The following is a 21,021-nucleotide window of genomic DNA, read 5'->3' as shown; positions in this document are numbered from 1 at the left end:
TCTGATATCTGAACAGGAATGGATTTGTATTTTCTTCCCGATCAATGATAGATTTCCTTAAAACATGATGGAAGTATTTCTAGTAAAAACTTCAGCAGTGATGAACTCCTTTTATAATAAATACTTGAAGTCTGTCATTTAAGCCTATTAAATTATTTAATACATGCTGTATTGGTTTTATGTAGTACTAATTTCTAATCAAAACATATGAGGGAATAAATTAAACAATTTAGGAATATATAGTTACTAATGCAACATTTTCAGCAAAGCATAGCTAACAAAAAGAAATGTTTAATTAGAATTAATGGTGCTGTCATGCTCTAAATTTAATTCGGTTCAATTGTAGGATGACTACACTAAAGAGCTTAATGTTGTCTGGGATGTTTATGTGTTTTATCTGAAATTTCTTGTTCCTGTCCCTCTGGAACTTCATGTTATTTCAGGACCTATTAAAAACCAGTATCATTGTCTGAGAGAATACCTTGAAAAAAATTCCAACTTTTTGATGTACTGTACACATTCAGTGAGGTATATAAGTCTGAAAGTTAAACAACATACTGACCCAAATAATCATCCTAATTTTTCAAATCACACAATCTCGTTGGTGTCAAGAGACTTCCAGAGCTCATTTAGTCCAGCGTTCTGCTCACAGAAGATGAGGTGATAGCAGATTGCTCAAGGCCTTGTACAGTTGAGTTTGAGTGCATCTCTAGGTGACCTCTGGCAGTGTTTGAACCTGCCCTGAATGGCACAGCTGCTCAGGGTTCATGACCTTCAGGTAATGTGAGAGGTTATCACAGTGCTTTACTCTATTTCCAGAGTATTTACACTATATTTAATTCCTCATCCTTTACACATAAATCATTAATCTCATTATACCAAATGACTTTTGCCAGTTCTCCTACTTGAAAATCAGGTTTAGTGCCCAGAATTGAGGTTGCCCTAAAGGGGTTATTGTACTGGTGCACACAGGACTGGTAAGCCAGTTCAGAACCTGTGTCCTTGGAGCTTCCACTTGGTAGAGCAAGGAGCTCTCTGGAGAGCTATGGAGAGGTGATCAAAAAGCCTTAAACCTTGTAAACTCCCACAACAACAGCACGGAACAGTAGGAAGTTCTGTAACAGAAATACAGAGGAGGTTCTGTACCAGAAGTGCCACCAGGAAGGAGTCACCAAATGTCTTGATTGAAGATTTTTCTGTTCCTTAACCATTTGAGTAAATCTTAGGAAGGGTCTGAGAAGTTATCTCACTGCAGGAAGTGGCTTCCACATTCTTTCTGTGGCAAGTAGAAAATGTTATGCAAATCTTTCTCTTGAATTTTCACATGGAGTTTGTGTTGAAGTGCTAACTCCATAATGCCTGTTGCTTCACAACAGTCCTGTGTGCATTTTTCAGGACTTTTTTCTTTTTTGCATTACTTTACCAGTGTTGTTAAAAAATAAAATCACAGATATACGTCTAATTGCTGTTTACACATCTCCTCTAAAAATTGCATTGTCTTGCGGTTAAGGCAATGACTGCAGAACAAATGGGAAACGCTGGTAGATACTGAGATCAGTTTGGACACTTTTCATCAGAACCTTCTGACATCCCTGACTCTTCACAGGTCTTTTCTCCCACATTAAGAGACTTCAGCAAAAATTAATAATGTCAGATTTTTACTTTGACTATTTCATACTTTTCTTATGTCCATCCTCTTGTAGGTTTTCAGGCCTACTGTCAGTGAGCATATTGCTCATATTGCTATTCTATGCAATATGTGTCTCATCTTTCCTGTATAACTTTTCTCTGAAATGATACCTTTTATTCAATGCTTGTCCATTTTCATATATGAATGTTTAATATGTTTTCTACTTTGAGAAATAACATGTAATAAGTAGATTTTACTTGTTTACTTGTGTTTACGTGTGTATAGTATACCTTATAAAAAGTTTATTTGTCCTATTTTTTAATTATCAGTAGGGTTTTACAGGAAATGTGTGATGCTCAATAATTTTTTCTTACACTGAAGGTGACACATAATGGCACTGTCTCGTTAAATAAATCATTCTCCTCCTGAGCTACCCTGGCCTTTGCTTCAGTCTTTGGGGAAATTATGGTGGGATGGTTTTAATGCTTCAGCAGTACAAATATTTAAACAGAGCATGTCCTTCTGAGATTTTTCTTAAACCCACTTCTTTTTTTTTTAATCTGTCAGTCCCGAGTGCTGTGCCGCTTGAATCCATTCAAGGGAGTACCTTTGAAGAAAAGATTTTTCTTCAGTGGAGGGAGCCAGCGCAAACATATGGTGTGATTACTTTGTATGAGGTATCTAGAAATTTGCCACATTTCATGTATAGTTTTGATTTTCCAAAATGCATAATCAATCATAAAAAAAAATCAATGTGTTTTTACAGGTTGTGTAAAATTAACTTAATTTTAAAACATTAGCAACTGAAAGTGAAATATGATGTAGGAGTGAATTACACAGGACCCAGCATGTCCTCTAGTTACCAACCTTTAGAACCTGCTGTATCTAGAACCATGATATAGCATTCTATCAATGCTATATCTATATCTAGTCTAGATCAAATATTTAAAAGATTGAAAGACAGATCTTAGCAAATTCCTTTAAAAATTAGAGACATAAGACAATGGTTACAGTCAATGTCACATTTGGATAAGCCTCATTATAGGAAGCCTATTGCAATAGAAAAAAGCAGGCATAATTTTTAAAAATCTAGCTTTTTTAACATGCAAATTCAACAAAATTGTATGTTGTTAGATGTCGAAAAATTACTTCTTTTTCTCATGTGGAAGCTCTGCCTGAATACCTCTTAGAAAAATTGACAAAAGACTGCACAGATTAAGCTGTCAGACAATAATCACTGTTAAGCTTCTTACCTGACCTTACTACAAAATTGGTATTGAAATGCTTTGTTTAAAAAAACCCACCTAAATACAGCGTAAAAGAAAAGTTAAATTGAATGGTAACCTATTGATACTGTTTAGAAAACTATATTATTGTAAGAGGATAAAATGTTATGAAAAAGTATGAATTGATTTTTTGTAAAGCTAACAACTTTCTAGCTACCACGACAGTTGCCTGAATGTTTTAATTAAGTGTTAATGTCGTTACTGTTGCTAGATTTATGTGCATAGAAACACACAATGGTGGATCTGGTTTCTACTTTGGAGCACGCCTGCATGCCTAATTCCTCTGCTGAGGAGTACACCCATTGTATGCAGGCAGTTCATCCTGAAGTGTGCACACATGCATGACTCCATCAGCTGTCTTGAGATAGGGAGATTCATGTGAGCAATATGTTAACCTTTATTTCTTTACTGATAAAAGTTCAGACAGTTGGTGGTTTAATCTTCTGTCATCTGATAGAATTAGAAAGGTTAGTTGGGTGCTTTTTAAGGTACTTTGAGTTCAGTTTATGGTTGAGGAATTGTAGAGGATATGCCTGTATCTACTGTAATAAGGTCGGGGTTTATCTGAATACTGTGAAAGTTTTTATTACTAATTTTCAGCACTTCATTGATGTTATATTAGATGGCTCATATAAAAATCAATTTTCATTAGGTCAGAGGTTTTAGGAAATCTCAGGTGTTTAAGGTGTGTAACATTGACACTTGGATGTGTCTATGTACTCTATTATGGGTCCTCTTAATTAAAATTATATTGAATAAGTTTAGCAAAAAGAATGTTAATTATCACTTTATATAATAAGGGTTTTGGAATTACTCGCAGGAAAATGAAACTTTAAAAGCAAAAAGGAGAGGTGAATAATTTTTACTTTTCTGTTTTTTTAATAGCTTTCATATTTTTAAATGGCTTTCATATTTTTAAATTCTCATTCTAGTGCATAGAAATCAGTAATTAATAGAAGAAGTCTGGATCAAGTTTTACTGTGAACTTACATTACATTTCTAATGAAAACTAAAAATACTGTTTGAATCAAAGAAGGAACTGAGGATACAATATACATTGCATATATTACTTAACACTTATCTTTTTTTCCCTCCAAATGACAATCTGACCTAGGTACAATATAATAACCTGAAAAAATCCAAATTAGCAATTGTAATAGCTAAGCTTCAGACTGAAGTAGAAGCTTTACCCAGTTTCTGGGAAAAATTTGCCTTAAGCTGCCCTTATCATCTTTTACAGATAACCTCATTCAGGGCAAAGCGTTATAGTAAAGTCAGATGGAAAAGGGGGGCTGCACTCCCTCTTGGTCACTTCTCAGTTTTTACCTGTTTGTATTGGTTTTGTTACTGGTCCTGATCAAAACCAACATTAAGATGAATTCAAAATGTGACACTGTTCAAGGCAGCATCTTGAAGGAATTAACGTAAGCCTGAACCCATCCTTTAGAGTTGTAATCTATCTGCCTCTAAGTCTCTGTATCTCTAAAAGTAATAACTCATACAAGTTACAACTCAGTTCCTGTGCCCCTTCCTGGGATTTGGGATTTGAAGAGTATAAGAGAGTAAGATAGCATATCATAAAATGTCTGACAGCGCATACATCAGAAGGGTTTACTGGATAAAGATGCAATCTCTGTCCATCTGCTCAAGGCAGTTTATAACTTTCTTATTCTTTTGCAGATCACCTACAAGGCAGTCAGTTCCTTTGACCCAGAAATAGATTTATCCAATCAAAGTGGACGAGTGTCAAAGCTAGGAAATGAAACGCACTACCTGTTTTTCGGACTGTATCCTGGCACTACCTACTCTTTCACCATCAGAGCCAGCACAGCTAAAGGCTTTGGACCTCCAATAACAAATCAGTTCACGACTAAAATATCAGGTACTTGATCAAAGAATATTATTTCCTTATGATAATGAATTGGGTGATTCTTTTGTTGTTTAGTTCTTTAGAATTTAACAAGCAGCAAATTGAAAGAGGGAAGAACACGTTCATCCCTGAAGATGTCAAAGTGACATGTATTACCATGCCTGAAGAATTTCCAAGTGCTTAAATATTAGCTAGTGTTTTAAATTCCTTTCCTCAACTGTAACATATCACTCAAGAAACCCCTGTGAATTATGTGTTTGCAGCCAGTGCCAGCTGCAGTTGCAACATTTAGCATAGGGTTTTTTTGGGCCTGAAGATGAGGGTTTCATTCAGAGCTTAGTCAGCCTTGACATGATTCTAAATTAGAACAGTAACAGTGCTGGAAAATCTCCTTAATGAGCCATGAACAGTTGAGAGTAGGGCAGAGATGCTGTACATCTAGAGCTCACTTAGGAACTGTAGTTAGCTGCCAGGCTGCCTGTATTCTAACAGGCATGGGGGCTGAAGTGGATACGAAACTGTATTAGACAAGAACATCGGGACTGGTGGTTTTCAGATAACAGCAGCATGACTGTCACTTCTGCAGATCCTTGACCAATATTTCAACCCCTCCCTTGAGGAGGAGGAGCGCTTCATTGAGGAGATGGAATATTATTGAATCCTCCAAAATGCTTATGTAATTCATGACAAAATGTTTTGCAAAGTTACGGTTGAAATCCCTTTATTCTTCACTTCTCTACGGTCTGCTTCAGAATTAAACTGGCAGTTCAATAATAAACTGGCCCCTTGATAATATTTATAGAAAATTGCCCTACCTATTGGTGGTCAACTGGGCTTTCCAGAAAGCATTTGGGTACAAAATCTTCTTTTACTCTCATTCTGTGTACTTCCCCTTCATCCCTCATTTTCTGTCCTCACTGGAATGAAAAAACTGACAAGTTTTTATCAGAAATAGAATGATTTCTCCTATCTTATTATAGGAGAGGACAGTTAATTCTAGGTGGAAGTTATTGCCAATGCAACTGTTTGTAGAGAAACAAAAATGTTAATTTTCAAGTTACACACATTAACTCTGTATGGAACATGAAAGCAACACTGATCAGTAAAGATGGAGTTTGTTTTCCATCCCCTTTCTATACCAAGCAGAAATTTTCTCTGTCAAAAATCAATTTCTGACACAGCAGAAATGAGTTTTTTATGAGTTTGGATGATGAGAACATCCCTTATTAGAATGAGGAATGGAGATTACTGAGTATGGATGAGAATCTGGACATTTGGGAAGAGTATTAGATCTTAAATCGTTGTTTTCTAAAATTATATGTCATCAAAAGAAATTCACTAGTGGGAACAGGCATTGCAGGAGTGCTTGAGGGTGAGGCAAACCTCCAAATCTCGATGTGGTGAGGTTCTGCAAACTGACTTGTCTGCACCCCACTCTCTCATTGCTTCCTCAGTTCCTCTACTAACAGGAAGTGTTTATGTCTTGCTGATAAGTAATTAAAACCAATCTCTGAATTTAAAATAGAAACAAAATGTGTGTATTTTTTAATAAAATTTAAAATTCCTGACTAGCATTATAGCTGTTGAATATGGAACCCTCTTTGCAGTGATATTGGCTGTGATCTCATTGTCTCACTGGAAAGCTTTGAGGCTCTTTAATGTGGCCAGTGATCTCCATTTTGGACAGATGTGAAACAGAACTTCTGAAATAGTTACTGTGTTTTATTTTACTGTTACATGAATATTTGAATATTTCCTGTTTTCTCTGTTTATTAATAAGTTCCTTCTTTGCATGTAGGCAGTGTGGAGGAGGAAGAGTCCTAAAGTAGACAGGGAAAAATGGAGAAGAGAAAAAGTAGCCAGGACTAAAGGTTATGACTGGGAGAACCACAACTCATTCTGGGACAGGAAGACCGTCTTGCTCTTTATAGAGACAGTAAAATTAGTAAAGAGAGCAAATAGGGACTTAGGACTCATAAATTAGGAAAATCAAAATACTTGCTAAGATGTGGGCAGTAGAACAAGGACACAAAGTAGTCAAAAAATGTTCAGAGTTTATACAGCTTTTGGGGATACAGTTCCTGTCAATTCTTGTTTTCAGGATGGTCAGGTTGAGAATGGGACATTATATGAACAAGTTCTGCATATTCAAAACTGCAGAGTGTGCCTGAACCTTCAAAGTAGTGTTTGATAGTGTGACTTAAGTGGTACCCAAATTACTTAAAATTATTGGTCTTAATGTTTGTGCCTTATATCAAGGATTGTAAACAGAATAAAACCTTCTCATCATACAAGGAGTTTTTGAAGACTAATTTTTTTTATTTGTGAAACATTTCAAAACTGGTGAATAGGAATGCAAAGCAATGAAGATTTTAATGTTTTCACAGCAGTCTGAGGAATTGTGGAGTACAGAGTAATTCTTAACACAGTCCTTACTTGGATATGTAGAGCCCTGTGGATAAAGAGAGAGAAATTCATTTACTTTTCAAGTAGATGCAGATAGTACTGGAAAAATGAAAATTATTGGAAAATACACTGGAAAATAATTTCCTAGAGGTTGATACTGTCTGTATGTGGAGCACAATACTCTCTATTGGTATGGTACACACAGAGTATCCAATAAGAGGAAAACTGAATGAATTGAAAAGAACTAAATGAATCTTTGGAAGAATCTTCTAAGGGAAAAGTCTTCTTCCCACCAAACATGTTTTGCCTTTCAAGTGGGAATTAGTTTAGAGAAGTTAATTGCCCTGCATTATTCCTGCAGTCAGAGGAGACCATTGGAATGACCACTTTTTGCTTCTCTAGCCTTTAGATCTGTTAATTGTGCATCACCATTAACAAGTGAACAATAAAGATACGGCAGCCTGTCAAATAACAATTAACTGAGTAGCCTTCCCTCCTATGTAATGATACAAATGTGAGTAGATGATAGCAGTGAAGAAAGAAGCAACAGTAGAAGGCAATAACTGAGGCATTATTAGTTTTAATCACAGCTGTAAATCTTTAATGAAGACAGTTTGCAAAAGTGCTGAGTGGGGCTTCAGACTAAGATAAACTCTTGTCTTGGTGGACAATAGACCCAAGACAATTATAGCACTATTTAAAATTCCAGGAAAAACAAATTATGAGAGTATATCCTGATACAGCTGTCATACTGAGAAAGCTGGGCTCAGTTTCAAAAGCAATAGTCACTTCAGCATGCACATTTGCAGATGCTGTTCTTAAGATAACTTTTCATTTCCAAGTCATGGATTCTCAATAGTTTCTGCAAACTTACTCCCACTGGTATCTGTTTCCTGTCTTGAAACTGGGAGTGAGCTGGTATTTCTTTATTTGGGATTTGTTGGGGTTTATTTTCCTGAAGCTATTTAACAGTTGTCTCACACTTGCATTGTAACAGAAAGCATCTTACACTTGTATAAGTATAGTCTTAGTATTTGAAGAAACCTTTAAGATTGCATATTTAAATAAAGATAAAGCTCTTGAAAGAAGAAATACAGGAATAATGATTTTATTTGCCTCTTTTCTTTTCTTATTCTAGCACCCTCTATGCCACCGTATGAACTTGAAACACCTTTGAATCAAACTGACAGCACTGTGACAGTCTTGCTGAAACCTGCACAGAGCAGAGGCGCTCCTGTCAGGTAGTGGGGGAGAAATTCTTTATGAAATTAAAAGCCAAACTGATTGATTTCTTGAACATGTTTTCTGAGGATTTTCTACACAGCAATCAGTGTCTAAATTCATGTCTGTATTAGCTCTAATTAAATTAAATAACTGAAGAAAATGAAAGTGCTTTGATGTTGAGTGTTCATGTATTGTTTAAAGGATTTGATCCAGATGCAAGTGGCTTGTTCTTTGAAGATAAGGAACAAAGCCATAGTTCTGTTGTGTGGGTGGCTTCTTTAAGGTAATTGCTTACTGCAGTGTTATAAGTTCAAGGGCATATCACATTTTTTATGCTGAGCTACTGTCTTTAATATTCAGTCTTTTTGTTTACTTCACAGATTTAAGGTAGTGAACTCTTAGTAAGTTAGCCAATTTAAAGTGTGTACCAGTATGTACTGTAACATTCATAAAGTATTTACATTATTTGACCATGATAGCAGAAATAATTTAAACAAGCAACCTTTAAAACCACTATCTTGGATTCTTCAGTGTTTTATAGTAGCCATTAATGAATTTCCAATTTTTAGAGGTTTATCTCCCTGCCAGATACACCGTACTGTGTAAGTTCTTTATGATTAGAATAAAGGATGCCTGATTTTCAGTGAGGAAGACAGAGAAATTGTTAGATTATTTTAAATGAGAACCAGTAATGAGCTCAATACTCTGAATAAACAAAAACAAAGATGAGAAAGAGATTTTTCACAGCTATAGGATGTTTTTCCTCTTGGCTAATTGTGTGTCTTCCTTAATTCTTTCATTACTGTAGGAAGTGTTTCCATCTATACTGAGTGACTATCATGTATTTTCATACTGATGCTGAAGTTTTTGATAATTTCTGTTCATCTGGGAAATACAGATCTGGTATGCTCGTATATGCATGAATGAAAACAGATGGTCTTTGGGTTTCTTCAGAATATTTATAGAATTCACATAATTAGGAATTTTTACTATTAGTTATATGTATTACATGTACATAGGTCTGCATTTTGGAAATGCTATCTAGTTTTTCATTCAGACACCTTTTTAAAAATGAAGTGTAGCAGAAGTCTGAACCACCTGAGAGAAAAAGCAGCAAATATTAGAGCATGTTTAATGAAACTGATTTAGCAGGTTAGATTAGAAACAGAATTATTTGATATTTGTCCAACTTTGTCTCACAAAACTCAAGTGTAGTCTTTCTGAATTCAAGCATCTGGATGAAAATGATACAAGTTGGGAGTCATTGTTTAAACATGAATGTACTAGGCTATTAATAAAAAAATTGTTTAATTCTTTTTATCTACATCGTGAACGAAAGATGATTGGCTCCTGTAGCAGCAGTGACATAACAGAAACTTCACCGACAATAGAAAGGAGCTCATTAGGAGATGAAAGTGTGCTAAATATGTGGATGAGTGGTTAGGGAAATAGGAGGAGAGATTTAAAGTGACATGAAGCTATAGAACTGACAGATGAACACACAGCAGCAAATTTACTGAGGTCCTTTGCAACAGGTCTTAAAATAAAATGAAGGTTGACTGCAGACTTAGCGTGTAAATGCTGAGTGAAGCAGAGTGAAAATGAAAGTTAGAATTTCTTAATACTTCTAACATTTTATAGTACATTCCACTCCCAAACGCACTGCTTGCAAAACACATTCTGCATATGGATTTTATCATCTTAATCTGTATTCATTGGGTGTTGAAAGTTTAGTCATACTTCATTTATCCACACCACTAGGCAAGATGCCTTGTGTATTGATTCTGCTACAGCTACCAGCTTGGTTAATGCAGATATCTGAAACTGCTCTAAACTTTCAGTGTAAAAGACTTGTAACTTTATTGATCAACACATCAACCATGACACATAAAATTCTTCAATTCCTGAGATGGAAAAGGAGAGCACAAATTTCTGCCATTCACGTCAACAAAGCTGATACTTGAGATCATTCTGAAGTCCAGCTTTTTTTCTGTGATTAAATTTTTTTTGTCTTCTTAAATAAGAAAAATCCTGATATTTTATGTCACTTAGAAGCTGCACACAACCAGCACAACATCAAAGGAGAGAAGGTGCAATGCTGATTGCTTACGTGTTGATTCACAAAAACAGACTTTATAGAAATGCTCAGAAAGCTCTGTTTATAATGATTAAGTACACAATAATCATGAAGGCCAAATTGCATTGCAGGTTGTTTTAGAATAGGACTGGACATGATTGAAATGTATTTTGTCAGATTTTTAATATAGCAAATACTGCTTGCTTTGTCTCCAGTTTCAGGTCCAGCATGTTTTATGGTTGTTGCTGTCTTTGTTTCAAGGAGATTATTTTGGAATTATATATGTTTAAAGCAGTAATGCGTTCAGTAATGATGAATGCATGTACTTCTTTAACAGCTGGCTAAGGTATTTTGACTTTTGGAATGATTGTAATTTGCAAGGCTTAAATGAAACAAAAAATGTTTAATTTAAGATGATCCCTTTGTGGAAATTGTGTAATATACGTCTTGTTGCAGAAACTCTCTTTTTTCAGATATTTGAATTTAAGAGTCTGTAAAGTTTTGAAGAATTTGCATAAAAAGCATACAAATGCAAATATATTTCCTGTGAGGGGTCTTCAACATCTGTTGAGGGGGGGCTCACTCTTCCAAGGCAACACCATTTGCATATTTTACTTCTCCAGGGCAAGTTAGCCTAAAGTTTAGAAGACTCTGAGGTCAAATTTTCTGCAAATGTATAAATTGGTCAATGCCATATACTCAACCAAGGAATGCTAATTTATTGCAAATATCTGGCTCATACACAGGAATGATAACTGTAATGCTCAGTTACTGTGTGCATTTAGTGCAATTTATACATTCATCTGTGTTAGAAAGAACTTCAGATCGTTTGTCACATTGCATTATGGAAGGTTCTTGTGACCTCCTGTGAAAAAAAGTTGTCTTGCAAGGTTTTAGCTTCAGCAGGAGAATGAAGTTTTCTTTGTTGCACCTATTTCTATTCAGTCTTGCCATGATAAAGGTCAAGTGTTTCCACTCCTTTTATCTGTTTACATAAGCAGCAAAATGTTGTCCCCATACCACCCTCTTCCTCCTATTCTGTGCCACATCCTCAAAAAGCTTTAATAGTAAACATCCCAAAGATTTTGGCTCAGATAACACTGGAACTACCTGGTGATAGCAAGTCTTTATGAGGGGCAGACTCAGGAAAGAGCAAAATAGATAAAAAAGGCAAGACCATCCAGGCCCTACTTTGCCTCATGATCTGTTTTTCATACTACATTATTACAGAGTTTGGCTCAGCTGGATTTGCCCCATTAAATTCTTCAGGCCAGTTAATGGCCCATTCAGCCAACCTTTCTACTCTTACGGAGACCACAGACATTTGGTACTTTTCTATTCCAGTCTGAAATGAAATGTGTCAGCTAGCAGATCCCTGTGGATGCAATACTTGGCATTTGGGATGCCAAAGTACTTCCTGCTCTGTGTGCTCTGTGTACATGGGGTCAGTCCAGCAGCATCTGGGGCTGCAAAGCCCAGACAGGATGAGAGGGAGAGAATTGCAGCAATTGTCAGGTAGTATAATTTAAAAGTATCTTAAAGAAAACCTGCAGAAGGAAGCAAATAAACTTTGAATTATGTGAGTTGAAAGCTAAGCGTTCTAGAGTGAATGCCATCTGTGTACTCTCCATGCATGCCCTTTATCACCTGTGTGCCCAGCTTCTTCCAAGTGCATAAATAAGAACTCTACTGGGAAAATAAAGCAAACATCTCTACTTGAAGTGCTTAATTTTGAAAAATACTTTTAATCTCTCTACCTTGAAGAAGTAGCATTTATTACACTTCAAAAGGCCATAATAAGATAATAAGTATTTTTCAGTACAACTGGAAACTACCGTAGAAATTTCAAACTCCATGTTATCTAAAGCGATAAACACTCCTTCTTACTACCTCTACAGAGGGACACATGAGATTGCCTAAATTTCACAAAAATGTACATTTCTCATTTTTTTTCCAGACCTTTAAAGGCATCATGTAAATACTTGGTTCATTGTCACAGCTGGAATGAAGGTGATCTGCACATGGTCCCTGGCATAGGAACAGCATGGTTCACAGGAAATTGAAATTGTGTAAAGAAACCTTTGTCAGCCCAAGTTCAAGGAGTACCTAATTCTGTATGTGGCTTAGCCAGTTCAACAGCACTCAGAGTGTAATAATTTTTAAATGAATGACAGAGGACATCCAGCTCCTACCCACTGACAGTAGAAGGATGGAGTGATTTAATTTGAGGGGGTCACCTTATAAACAAAGACTCGTAGGTGAAGCAGCACTTCCCCACGGAAGCGCCTTGTGCTACACGTGTAGCAGAGGTCACAGTTGCCTTCCCATGCCTGCCACACACATTACAGGGTAGGAGGATTTGTCTTAGGGCCTCATCTCTTTCCTTCAGCATGACTGGTGCTGTGAGGATCAGCATTCCATAAAGTCTCTGCTCTGTCATTGTGTCCACTCCCTTCCTCATAGGCTGGCAGCAGGCATTGGCACTTTTGTGCCACGTATCTTAGGTCATGCAGCACGGTCCATCCACTTCCATATGAAGAAATGGGGTCATTTGAATCCTGAGAGAGCTTTTTCAGGATTCTCCAATCTAAGAGCCTTCCAGAAAAGCCACTGCCTACCTTTATTCTTGAAATGTCGTAGCTTTACAAAAGTCACTCACTTAGTCAGGAAATCAACAGATTTTATTGTTTCACTGTCAATCAAGAAATAACAAAAACCCCAAAACCTAGGAAGCTAGACAGGCTGTTTGGAAACACATGCAGATATCATTGAAACTCAGCAGCAGGGTTTCAAACACTCTGAATACCAAAGTTTCAGGATATTTTCCATTACTGTGAAAAGTCCATGAGACTCTTGCATTGCTCTTGTGAGTATGTTGTAGCCACATGCCTGGGCCTCAAATCCACTTCTCAAAGTTCCTGTCTGAGTTTCTGTGTTACATAGTAAGAGTGCAGCATTAGTTACTGTGCATGAATTATGAAGGCAGACATCATGAGTATAATTATAAATGCAGGGTATGTGATCAAATGAGTTTTGAAATGGGAGAATGCTGATTGGCACAATAAGAGCATTTTAGTGTTCTGTGCAGGCAAAAAGCATGGCAACAGCACATGCCAATAAAGACATTGCAATATCTGCATTGTTAGCTATGTCGTCTCACAATTCCTGCCTTGCACATTATGTAATGCTAGCATGTTTTTGTAATTTCCTTCTATTCCCAGTGGCATTATGTGGTAACACAGTAATGAGGAAAAAGAAAATCCCATGTAGACACAGCTAAGGAGAGAAGTATCAGAACTGTACATTAATCAGCAGAATTTGGAAAGCTTCTCAATAAAATGTAACGTGAACTCTGCCCTTTCAAGAGCTCACAGATAAAACAGTCTGGATATTAGGTGTATTAATGATAAAGAAATGGGTGTGTTGAAATAATGTAGCTATATGTGTTTAAGTAGCATTACTAATTCACTAATATTCTGGAATGCCATGTTCAAAAGACAGCCTTTCAAATTACTTGAGACTACAGGATCTAAAGAGCATGAAGGAACTCTTTAATTTGCTTGCTACAAGCAGCCTTTCTATTTCTTAAGGGTCTGTAAACATAAAGGCCTGAATTGTGTGCTGTAGGGTCAGCTCTTTCCAAATCATAGTTTTACAACCTGTAAGGCAGCCAGTAAAGTTGTTTGAGGATGTCTGTGGTAGAGAAGGGATTGGGTTTTATTAATGCCCATAATTGTCACTTCTTTATAGCAACAAGTATAATTATTTACAGCAGAAGGGTCAATTTCTGTTTCGTTGAGGGAACAGTGCAGTAATTGCTTATGCTATAAAGATGCTGTAATTCTTTTTTCTTATGCAGTAGAACTTGTCCTTGGATTTTTTTACTGTAACTTGAACTAGAATTTATGGTACCTGTTGCCTGGACATGCGTGGTGCAGCTTCACATGTCCTGTTAGCTTGTTCAGAAATTTCCATGGTCCTTTTACTGTGACTTCTCACACAGTCCCTGGGAAAAACGAGTATTGATCCTTGATTTCTTCAAGTACTAATTTGTCTCACTGAGAACTGAGCATGTAATGACACCTGTCACTTAGCAATTAATAGAAAATAATCCATAATAAGTAAAGCAAGCTAGAGCAATTCAAGAATAAAAGAAAAAAAAAGATTATTCCATATCTGTGAAGAGATTAATTTCAGTTTCATAACTCACTAATACTTTATCACAGATTTTGGTTATAATTACCAACTTAAAAATTTGCTGCACTATTAGGAGGCTCTGCTCTTTTTTTTCACATGCTTTCTCCATGCTATCCTTAAGTAGATTGCAGTGGAGACCATGTCTTTGCAAAATCCTTTATGATAGTCTTCTCTATATTGCTTACCTCTCCTTCTGACAGCGTGATAGTCCATTTCATCTCTACCAGTTCTTTGTTAAGATCCTTTGAAGCACTGGGTTTTTTCTCATCTCCCTTATGAAGACTGAAGTCCATCAACAATTTAACCAGTGAATCATTAACTCATGGAACTCACACCTGTTTTGCTGGCTCTGGATTGCCAGCTTAAGTCAGAATTGATAAAACATGTTTTTCTTAAATCTACTTACTAAAAAGAACAGCTCAGTCTCTGAGTATTCAAGGAACAGAACGGGGTTGTTTTTGCATGATCCGTTTGAGAGGGCTGGCTACTCAGTGTTCAGATTAATGTACTTGAGCTCAGACTTCAGGTGTGCATATTTACCAGTGAAATTTGTGTGTCCAGTACCATTCTCTTGTGCTGGGGCCAACTGGCTGAAACCAGTCCATATTCATACTGCAGAGCTCCCAGGCACTAGGATTCCTTAAAAGATTGCCATTTGGGAATTGGCCCTGATCATGTCTGGGGATTTTGGGGAGAATGATAGCTGGCTGGTGCTACGGCCCTGCTGGGGACCTTTCCAGCAATTTAACAGGGAGGACAGTGTTGCATAAATAGCTTAGATGGATTTTAAGCAACTCAGTGTTAGCAAGTCTGAGCCACCAACTTGTTTTCAAGTATCATACGTTTCCAATAGAGCAACAAAAACCTCTAGCTAGAAGTACGAAGTTCCTGAAGCTCCCCTCAGGCAAACATGAGACCTGAAGTCCATGTCCTTTTGTTATGGAACTTTTGATGTGTTACAATTTGGATGGTACTTAAATAAAAACAAAAATAATGGACAGAAGAAAGAGAGTCTCCATTTAATTAGACAGGTTTCATCCTGTGCACTCTCCTAGCTCTCTGATTTTTCTTGTATTTGTGTTTTCACGCTAGGCCAGCCTCACCAGGACACCACAGTAATGCTGTACAGGTGGTTGGGGTGTGGGAGCAGTGTGGTGAAAGCCTCTCAGTTTGAAAACAGTAACCCCAGCCTCTGATTTCTGCAAACCTGCTGGAGTTGTTAGGTTATTGTGGAAAAAGCTGGTATGAATGTCGCATCTCTCCTGAGAGATCTCAGACACTTGTATCTTAAGCAGATGTTGACCTGTACAGTAAAAATCCCAAATAAAGTGTATTTTAGGTCTTTAAATGTAAGCATCTACTTATGTCTTAGTTTAGGAAGTTCCTTGATAAGGAGCATTGATCATCCCATAGAGACGGTGTGAGAGGTACAATCCTACCTTCCTGTCAGAGTGGCCCTCTCGAGTTGCAGAGGCATGTTTCTCCTACTGAGTGTGTAGGTGGCTCAAATGTCCTTCTGGGTGCTTGCCTTGAGAGAAGGAGGTATTTAATGTAGGGACCACAGTGAAGGATTTATGAACGTCAGTGGAAATTACGGCATTGCCTGATTTTTGAAGGAATGCTCAGTTTAAATATACACAAGTTCAAATGCAGAACAACCAGAGCAGTCCTCGAAAATATAAGAAAGAGGTGCTGCCGCTCTGTGCTTACTGAAGTGTGCCAGGGATTTGTTTTCATTTTGCTGTGTGCTGTGGAAGGATTGAAGGCATGGTATGTGGGCCAGCTACGTTTCCCCTGGTGGTTGTGGAACAGGATTATGTGGGGATGTATTTTGTGGAGACATTTCAAAGTAATTTTCTGACAGCATCACATGTATGTTAGTGGTATCCACAGTGCTGAGTGTCCCATTCTAAACTCCTGTAAAGCTGTCGTTAGGGGTTGTCAGGCATGCATAACCCATTGCTCTCTCTGGGAGCCTTCTCTGGTGACCTTAATGTGTATTATCTGTATGTGCACTTCCCATATCCTTGTCTGTGTGAAATTACTATAGCTTTTCATGTTACCTCAGTTCTTTTGTTTTTGTGAAGGTTTGAATCCCATCAGTATTTTTCCTCTCAAATTCTAGATGCCAAAGGGAGATGTCCCAAGTGAAAAGTATGTGGTGTTACCTTTGGTCTTTGTTCACCTGTTTGACTCGATGAACACTCAGGTCAGGCTTGCAAGTCATACTGGAAGCCTTGGCTGCTTGGCCCCTGCTAGTGCTGAAGCCTTGGCAGTGTTGAACATCAGTATTTCTGTGCTCTAGCTATGCCATGTACTTTCTATTTTTTGTGATTCTCAAGATTCAGTTCCTTTTCTTTCTTAAGTATTTGAATTAAATTTTTATCTCTAAGTGGTTCATAAGAGCTCAGAAACAGAGACTGTGATATAAGTACATGCTCACTGTGCTGTATAGTGACATACTGAATATCAGCTGAGAAGTGACTCAGTGCCTGTTTTGTTTATAGATCTAAAATATAACACATTTTGATCCATTCGACAGGAATCCTGTCTGCAGCATTGGATTGGAGTGTTGCACAGAAAATACTGAATAGATGAGATCCAGAGTTTGCCTTTTATAAGCTAATACGAAGGATGCATGTTGTAAGATTGAGGCTCATTTTCGGAAATAACAGAGGAGAAGAAAGTGTGTGTGGATGGCTCACAGTATGACTGTGAATCTTCAAAACACAGCATGGGTGTGAAATAGGCAAACAGACTGCACTCAGCAGGTGGGGTTTCCAGCAAAGGTGACAAGCTATCAGCATCATTGTACAAGACACTGGCAGGACCTCGTGTGAGCTCCTGTGCCTTGTACTGGCACTACAACAGTGGAGTGTTTTGGCATAAATGATCATGGAAAACCTGTGTCACATAGGGAGGAATCAAGAGAGCTTGACTTGTCTTTTAACTAGCCAGTTAAGGCCAGGAGAAGAAATGGTTATTTTCTAAAAATGCGTCAGAGGAATAAACTTTAGAGGGGAAGGAGAGCAGTTTTAGGTCAAAGACCAAAAATATAACTCTAGGCAGTGGTGAATTGAAACAGGTATATGTACTTGTCAGGAAGGTGGTGCTAGTTCAAGTCACACAGCACTATGGCACCAAAAGCTCATTTTTCAGTGTTCTGCACATGACTACCCCCAAAAGAGCACAAACTTTTGTCAAGATTCTCACGTGGATCAGAGATGTCTGAGTGACAAGAAGCAAAAAGTCAATGGGATTTTTCTAATCTAGGTTGCAACACAGTAGTGATCAGTACCACTTTAATTGGCTTTTCTACAGATTCTTTGACAGTGGTGCATTTCCATACTGCCGTTGACCTTAGGAATTTTTCTTCAGTATTGTGCATTTTGAGTAAGTTTGTATGAGCCCTTTATTCACTAGCAAAAACTAAATGATTGCATTAAAAAGAATTCTGTTGCTAATACTTAAATGTACAGTAGGAGGACTGTGGTTTCCAGAAGAAAGTAATTTGGGGCAATTCCTAGCTCTCAGTATAAATTTTTGATTGAACCATTTGTACTAAAGCATTTTGATCATACATTGCAAGCAATCAAATAAATGCTTTTTACTTGATACTAAGTAATGTTAAAGGAAACTAAAGGATAAAGAAAAGTGCTGCATGGAAAGAGGAAGAAAAGCTATAGAAAAGCACTCCAAGTGAAACACTATCATTCCCCACACTTGATGCTGAAGGAGTATTCATTTTCCTGAATATTAACATGTAAACTTTCTGTTACACTGTTCATTTAAGGAAAGGAAATCACTGGCATTTACAACAAGCATCATGACTCTAAAGCATAGCTAAGTAAAAGCTAATCTGCTCAACTGGATTACATTAAATGACACAAAGAAACATTAGAGTCACTTACTGGGCCCTACAACTGAGAGCAGCAGCTCTTTAGTCAGGTGAAGTGTAAAAGCCTTAGCCTAAAACAGCATCAGAGAGTGGTAGGATAGATGTGTAAGGCATTATAAAAATGTTGAATTTAGGGAGAAAGTTCCATGGGGAAATCAGATGAGGACAGATGTATTAACTGCATTCTCCCATCTGGAGTTGAAGCTGTTTTCAAGATTAACCTTGTAGGGTAGTAGAAGCACAAGGCCAAAATCTCATCTGTATTTAACAGTTGTGCTAATCCTGAACTGTGCAGAATCTTTTATCTACAGCCAGATTTCCTGTGGGAAGAGCTGTACAATGTCATGCTGCCAAGGTTTCTGTGCCACCTAATCCTACCAGAGTCATTCCCAGTGCAGGGAGGAGGAAGAGTTATACCTTCCCTGACAGAATAGAAGGTCAGCCTTGTATTTATCCACAGAAGTCCTGAAAACTGGGGACGATGCCACAAAAAGTGACTTGTGTTCTATGTCTGCCTGCATCATTTTGCACTGCTGATTGAAGTGCCCTGCTGAGCTTTTTTGTAGGGAAGAAAGAATGAAAATTAACACAGTAATCTCCGTTTCCAAATTGCTGGACCGGAACCCACTGTATTTAAGTTGTGGAAAGAGACGATAGCATTGAGAGGCGAGAATTCTGTTGTGGTTATTTTTGTTGTGGGCTTGCTCTCCTATAGCAGAGCCAGCAGGAGAAAATGTGCCTGTGCCTTGGGTGCTTATGTGATAATGCTGGCCTCTGCAGTTGCAACTGAAGCACAGGCATGTGCTGCTTCCCACCAGTTTTCCTATGGAAACAAAGCATCTGGCCAGGAGCAAATGGACAAATGAGACAACATCTTAAATGACTGTAGTGGATCTGTTTGAGCTAGTTTCTCCATGTTCTTCTTTGAATCCTCTGAATAGATGAAAAACTTCATATCCTCTGTGAGTGCTTTAATGAGCACTAAACACTTTTCAAGCTTTGAATCAAAAAACCTGTTGAAATTGGCTTGTGTATTCAGTCAGCTGCCTCAGCAAATATTTTTCTTCCTGTGCTGTACACAAACCAGCAGATTGCAAAGCATCCTTGAATAAAGGGAGAAAATAAGCATTCTTCCTCTGCTTATAAACTGCTCATTTTAATGCATCTATTTTCTTAATTCTCCAGCTCAATTCCCAGTGAGTAGTGAATTTCCAGTGCACAGCTTTGTAGAAGATGTAGGATATATTTAGTGTTAACAGTGTTATTAATCCATTAGCACATCTCCTGCTCTAAATTGTACTTCTTAATTTCTGTGTAATATGATCAACTTGCATGTGCATATTAATTCACATTTATAAATAAAAACTGTGCAACTGGCCGTAGTCATGCCCATGAACATGGGTGCATTTGCAGACTGTCCACACCTCATGGACACTCTATAGTCACAGCATTGCAGTAATCTGTTGTTTACTAGAAAACATTGAACTAGAATATCACTTACTTGTAATCTTTATAATCAGTTTCTCTTAATAAAATTACTTTTTTAATTTATAAACCCCTGACGATCTTTCAGTGTAATGCAGAGCTAATTGTTGTGATTTGAAATCCCTAAGCTGTATGTTTTTCTAACCTTCTGCAAACTGCATTTTCTACAAGTTTGTGGAGAACAGAATGAAAACCACTGCTCTAGGACGCAGCATCACATATTACATGCATAGATTGGGTATTGAATACAAGAGGCTGAGCAATAGTGTATCTTTATCTTTTATGCATGGATTTAGATCTGAGGCAATGTTCCCATTCCTTAAGGACATCACATCATTTCTCAAGGTATTTTTTCATTGTTCTTCTAATTTAATGTTGTGTAGCTATTGATCTTCATGGCTCTTGAGGAAGAAATCTTGTTTGAAAGTGGCCCTAGCTTTCTTTGAAAGTAGATATTACTTGGACATATAGATATTACAGGTTTGTGTGAAGACTACTGTTTTTTTGTGTTACTTCATGTCTTCTAATTCCAGTACAGTATTTTATTGTATCATATCCAGCTACCCTGAAGACTGTAGAATGAAAACAATATATTATAGTATTTATTTAAAAAGAGATGATTGAATCTCAGAACTGTTTAGTGGACATGACATAACACAACACATTCATCCCATTTAGACTTAAAGAAATACAGTTGCCTCTGTTAGGTGGGAATTGGCCTTCCTCTTTTCTTGAGAATCCAAGTAAACTGGTCATTCAGACCTTGCTAGATCTATTTTCTACATAATTTGTGAAGAAAGGGTAACAGCATTCTGTCATATTCTATAGTAAGAAAAACACTTAGTCTGTTTCTTCACTGCTCCCTGCCTCACATAGCAGGATGGAACCAGGTGGAATCTGATGGTTTGGGTGCCATCAACAGCTTTGCTGGAGCTGAAGGTGTGTTGT

The 21,021-nt window shown here is 37.4% G+C and overlaps 1 protein-coding gene across 8 annotated transcripts in view; it reads left to right on the top strand.

Annotated features, from left to right (window-relative positions):
- PTPRM (protein tyrosine phosphatase receptor type M) overlaps nucleotides 1-21,021 on the top strand; it is a 443,102-nt gene that overhangs the window by 232,549 nt on the left and 189,532 nt on the right. For all 8 annotated transcript variants that reach the window (XM_064705880.1, XM_064705877.1, XM_064705876.1 and 5 more), the window contains exons 9-11: nucleotides 2,198-2,307; nucleotides 4,597-4,798; nucleotides 8,331-8,433. In XM_064705880.1, the coding sequence (XP_064561950.1) occupies nucleotides 2,198-2,307; nucleotides 4,597-4,798; nucleotides 8,331-8,433 (415 nt within the window). The remainder of the gene's footprint in view (nucleotides 1-2,197; nucleotides 2,308-4,596; nucleotides 4,799-8,330; nucleotides 8,434-21,021) is intronic.

The sequence above is a fragment of the Zonotrichia leucophrys genome, chromosome 2 (genome assembly GCF_028769735.1).
Source record: "Zonotrichia leucophrys gambelii isolate GWCS_2022_RI chromosome 2, RI_Zleu_2.0, whole genome shotgun sequence".
In the NCBI taxonomy this organism is placed as follows: Eukaryota; Metazoa; Chordata; class Aves; order Passeriformes; family Passerellidae; genus Zonotrichia; species Zonotrichia leucophrys.
Note: the sequence above shows the minus strand (reverse complement) of the source record. Positions and strands in the feature narration are given on the sequence as shown.